General features: G+C 49.2%; 1 protein-coding gene across 1 annotated transcript; it reads left to right on the top strand.

Annotated features, from left to right (window-relative positions):
• LOC134023827 (uncharacterized) lies at positions 1-5,059 on the top strand. Its single transcript, XM_062466185.1, has 6 exons — positions 1-358; positions 440-660; positions 1,731-1,847; positions 1,968-2,045; positions 2,163-2,430; positions 3,645-5,059. Exons 1-6 carry the CDS (start codon positions 1-3, stop codon positions 5,057-5,059), a joined length of 2,457 nt encoding a protein of 818 aa, XP_062322169.1.
• Positions 5,060-5,645: the final 586 nt, after the last annotated feature.

Here is a 5,645-nt window from a genome sequence, read left to right as displayed (position 1 = left end):
ATGGAAACTGAATTAGAGGAGTTGCGTAGGCGGGTACAGACATTGAACACTGAGAATGAACAATTACAGCAACAGGTTGGCACCGTTGGGGGCTCCCAGGCCACCAGTAGCAGGAGCATCCACACTCCTCTCAACCCAGAGGCAGGCACTAGTGCAGCTGCAGAGCGTCTAGTTTACCTCCCTAGAGAAAGGCGCTGTGCTACTTTTAGGGGTGGGGAAGAAGAAGACATCTTTGAATGGATGGAGGATATTAAGGCCAGTTTCAGGGTCCGGCGTCTATTGCCTGTAGAGGAGGCCCTGTTTATCCTAGATCACCTAGAGGGTTCTGCAAGGAGGGAAATTCGGTTTCGACCCCAGGGTGAGCGAGAAGACCCAACCAAGGTCTTTGCTATTTTAACAGAATTGTATGGGTGTTCTCGATCATATATTTCTCTTCAAGAGAAGTTCTTCTCCCATAAACAAGGAGAAGGAGAGTCCTTACAAGACTTCTCACATGGCCTTCTAGCACTGATGGAGCAAATCATACAACATGCCCCCGGCGGTATGCCAAACTCTGGTGACTTACTGCGAGACCAGTTTGTGGAGCACGTGTTTGACCATGGCTTACGCCGAGAACTTAAGCGTTTTACGCGACTCAGTCCTACGTCCACGTTCCTGGAAGTACGGAGGGAGGCTATCAGGTGGGTGGACGAGGGAATGAGTTCAGTTGACCAGAGAGCAAGGAGCTATTCTGTTCCAGCATCCTTTGCCACCCAATATCAGGTACATGGTGGTGGTACGGTGGCCTCCACCCCAACAGCTAAAAATATTGAATTGGCTGAACTGAAAGAAATGCTCAAAGTTCAACAAGAGCAGCTTAATCAACTTACCCAGGGTTTACAACAGTTGCGGTCACACCCGGCACTCGGTCGACCCTGGTCTAATAACCCAATTATCTGTAGGCGTTGCCACCAACCAGGTCATATAGCGCGGGATTGTACAAGAGCTTACAACCGGTCAGTAGAACAAGGAACAACAATACCACGGCAGTCACAGGATCAGAGTAGGCAGGCGGAAAACTTTCCCCCCCTGAATTAAGGAGCCACACTTCAGGAGGGGTATTGCTTGGCTCACGGGCCTCAGAAAATAGTAGTACCCAGGCTGTTTTGAAATTATTAGGCAATTGCCCTTCTGTTTCTATTATTATGGGTGGGGTTGAGGTTTCATGTTTATTAGACACTGGGTCTATGGTGACTACCCTTTCTGAGAGTTTCTTTAGACAACATTTTGCGCCATGGGGCAAGGAAAAGTTGCATAGTTGTGGATGGTTAACACTCCATGCTGCCAACGGACTAGAAATTCCATATGTGGGATATCTAGAGTTAGATTTTTTTGTCCTTGGAAAACCAATATGTAATAAAGGGGTGTTGATTGTCAAGGATCTGCCTAACCAGGCCTCAGACAGTAGACTTCCTGGGTTGTTGGGGATGAATGTCATTCAGGAATGCTACCAGGATCTTTTCCACCAACATGGTAGCAAATTATTTGATCTTCAAAGTGTACAGGCCACTCCCGCATGGCAAGGTGCCCTACAATATTGCCAACAGGTGGGGGATGAGGCCACCGGGGTTGTGGAAAGACAAGCAAAGGTTGGAAGTAGGACAGCAGTGCGGGTTCCTGCTGATTCCTTGCGTTTTGTAGCCGTAACCTGTTCTTTATTAGTTGGGGCTAACTCTATGATGTTGTTTGAGCCACTAAAGGAGCAGAGTTTGCCACCGGCAGGTCTACTGGCCTCAGTGTCACTGGTCCCTGTGGTCAAGGGTGTTGCCCATGTACCCATAGTTAATGTGGGGGAGCAAGATGCACTGGTACAACCACATGTCGTGGTTGGGACATTATGTCCAGTCCAGGCAGTAGAATGGCCAGATGGGGTTGTTGCAATGCCAGCTGAAGAACAGGTTGGCGCTCAAGCGGTTTGCTCCTCCCAGATAGTGGGTGTTGATCGGGTAGGGAAGATGATCGCAGACATAGACTTGTCCCAGCTTTCACTCCCTGAGCAGGCCCAGGTGAGGATGTTGTTGGACAAACATAAGTCTGTGTTTTCAGCGGAAGAGGGTGATTTGGGCTGTACAAGGCTCATAACCCATGAGATTCCTTTATTGGACAATGTACCCATACGCCAGCGGTATCGCTGCATACCTCCTACAGATTACGAGGCTGTGAAACAACATATCCACCAGCTCATGCAGAGCCAGGTAATAAGGGAGAGCAGTAGCCCTTATGCTTCTCCCATAGTGATTGTGAGGAAGAAGGATGGCCAGATCCGTTTGTGTGTTGATTATCGGCACTTAAATAGTAAGACCAGGAAGGATGCTTTCCCTCTACCACGCATCGAGGAGTCACTGGATGCCCTGTGTGGGGCCAAGTGGTTTTCCACGTTGGACCTCGCAAGTGGGTATAACCAGGTTCCGGTAGCAGAGGGAGATAAGAACAAGACTGCCTTTTGTACTCCGTTTGGATTGTTTGAATTCAATCGTATGCCCTTTGGCTTATGCAATGCCCCAGGTACATTTCAACGTCTTATGGAGCGTATGTTTGGTGACCAGCGGTTCCAAACATTACTGCTGTATTTGGATGATATTATTGTCTTTTCGTCCACTATTGACCAACAGGTGGAGAGACTGGAAATGGTGCTCACTCGACTGCAACAAGAGGGCCTTAAGGCTAAACTTGAAAAGTGTTGCTTCTTACAACAGCAGGTGAGCTATTTGGGGCACGTTGTGTCCAAGGATGGGGTATCCACAGATCCAGCCAAAATCAGTGCAGTATCTGAGTGGAGGCGTCCTACCAATGTCACAGAGCTGCGATCCTTTTTAGGATTTGCAAGCTATTATAGGCGCTTTGTTGAGGGCTTTGCTAGGCTCGCTGCCCCATTACATCATCTTGTAGCCAAAACATGCGTCACCAAGAGAAAGCGAGGTTCTAGGGAGCCACTTGAACATGGTTGGGGTGAAGAATGTGAACGGAATTTCCATCTGTTGAAAGAGAGACTGGTGACCGCACCTGTTTTGGCCTATGCTGATTTTTCCAGGCCGTTTGTGCTCGAAGTCGATGCGAGCCATTTGGGGTTGGGGGCAGTACTCAGCCAAGAGTGTGATGGTAAACGCAGGCCAGTGGCTTATGCTAGTCGAGGCCTTAGGCCCACCGAGAGAAACATGCAAAATTATAGTTCCATGAAGTTAGAACTGCTGGGATTAAAATGGGCACTAACTGATAAATTCTGAGACTACCTGTTGGGGCAGAAATGTATTGTCTACACTGATAACAATCCACTGAGTTACTTGAACTCTGCCAAACTTGGTGCCTTGGAGCAACGTTGGGCTTCACAATTGGCAGTGTTCGATTTTGAGATCCGCTACCGTCCAGGTCGCGCTAATGGTAATGCTGACTCTCTGTCCAGGCAATATACCACAGTCCCGAGCTTAGAGCGAGACGAGGGGTCGGCTTTGCCAGCAGCCCTTGTTGAGCATTTAGAAAGTTTCAGACCAGTTGAAGCAACGCAGCACACGGTTGCAGTGTTCCCTTCCACCACTAAGGTAGACCTTGGCCAGCTGCAGGAAAGGGATCCAGTCATTGGTAAGGTTCTCCGGTTCTTCTCACAATAGCGGAAGAGGGCGTGCTTTATCGACACATTAAGTTGCCAGGGGATGGGGAGGAAGTAGATCAGCTAGTACTCCCAGAGGCCTTGCAGGAGGTGGTTTTTCAGCAGTTGCACAATGACCAGGGTCATCCAGGCAGGGATCGGACCTACGAACTGATTCGTAGGCGAGGCTTTTGGCCCGGAATGAGTGTTGACATCGAGCGTCGCTGCCAGAATTGTAGCCACTGTGTGATTGCCAAGTCTACTCGGCCTCCTGCTCGTGCCCCTATGGCACATCTGCTGGCTTCAAACCCAAACCAAATCCTGGCTATTGATTTCACCATTTTAGAGCAGTCTAGTGATGGTTGGGAGAATATCCTGGTTATGACGGATGTATTCTCAAAGTATACCCAGGTTGTGCCCACTCGTGATCAAAAAGCTACCACTGTTGCCAACATCTTGGTTCATGAGTGGTTTTATAGGTTTGGGGTGCCAGCCCGAATCCATTCGGATCAGGGACGGAACTTTGAGAGTGCCTTAATATCTCAGCTTTGCCAAATTTATGGGGTACAAAAGACTCGCACAACCCCGTACCATCCACAGGGGAACGGCCAATGTGAACGTTTTAACCGGACACTTCATGATCTCCTCCGAACGTTGCCTCCGGAACAAAAGAGATCCTGGACGCAGCACCTTGCCCAGGTAGTTTTTGCATACAACACCACGTGTCATACTGTTACCGGAGAAGCTCCGCATTTTTTGATGTTTGTGCAGGTGCCGAGGCTTCCTGTGGACTTTTTGTTGGCAAGGGTGGATGAGCCCAGGGGCGGTCAGGTGGTGGATTGGGTGGTAGGACACCAACAGGTATTACGGGATACCTATACCAGGGTGAGAGCTAGGCTGGCTAGGGCGGCTGAACTCCGCAAGGCGAAGTATGATCAGTATGTTAGGGATGAAGTGCTGAGCGAAGGTAGTTTGGTGTACATGCGTGACCACACAGTCCGTGGTCGCCATAAGATCCAAAATCATTGGTCCACCATTGCTTATAAGGTTCTCAAGACTCCTAGTGGTGATGGTGGGGTATATACCATAACTAACCCGTCTACACCCATCGTAGTGAAGCACGTACACAGGTCCCAGTTAAAACTGGTCCCCAATCCAATTTCACAACAGGCTCTGCCAGACCCAGGGTTGGGAGAGTTGGGTCTTGAAAGGGAGTTCGAAGATATCTCAGCACTAGTAATCGTAAAACCTGGATTTGGTCCTGCCAGGGCAGAACCCTCTACTGTCATGGACCCACAGTATGATTTGTTACAACCATCTGTACATCCTATATGTATGTCCGACACTGGCCCTCTTGAGGCAGAATCCCCCCTTCCCATGAGGTCAGGACATGATCTGTCTGGTAGTTCTATAGATATCCCGGGTGAGGACAGATAGGCCTAGTACTACGAACATAGGGGGCCCAGTACCTATGGGAGACCCGTTACTTAATCAGGCTGTAATGCAACGACGGACCACCAGGGCTAGTGCAGGACAGCATTCAAATCCACACCACCTGCCAAAACATATGATCATTCGTACCATTAGCTCATCTCCAGGATTGGAGGACCTGCGACCCTCCTGTCCTGGCCAGACCATGGATGGCCATTTTAGACCATGGCTTTAGGTTGAATCATCGGGACGATGATTGAAAATCTAGGGGTAAATTGTGATAGAGGGAGCTATTTTAATTACTAGCTCCAACCATATCATTCTAGCCGTAATTGGTAGCCCCGCCCATATCAGCCAAGCCCATTAAAACAGCCAGGTGTGAAGCGTGACCATTTTTACAACACAGTGTAAAACGTGTTGGGCTGTTGACTAAAGATTTTGGGCATACGAAGTCGTCAGAGACTTGACTTGGATCTCCAACCATTTCCAAACCTATCTGGGACCGGGTGAAGGAGGGTGGACTGCTCTGCGGAAACGTCGGCTGCTGATTTGCTGCGTTTGTTCCCTGCTCCGTCAATTTTGCTACTACTGG

This window comes from Osmerus eperlanus, chromosome 7, assembly GCF_963692335.1.
Source record: "Osmerus eperlanus chromosome 7, fOsmEpe2.1, whole genome shotgun sequence".
NCBI classification, from domain to species: Eukaryota; Metazoa; Chordata; class Actinopteri; order Osmeriformes; family Osmeridae; genus Osmerus; species Osmerus eperlanus.
This window is presented reverse-complemented; position numbering and strand designations above follow the sequence as displayed.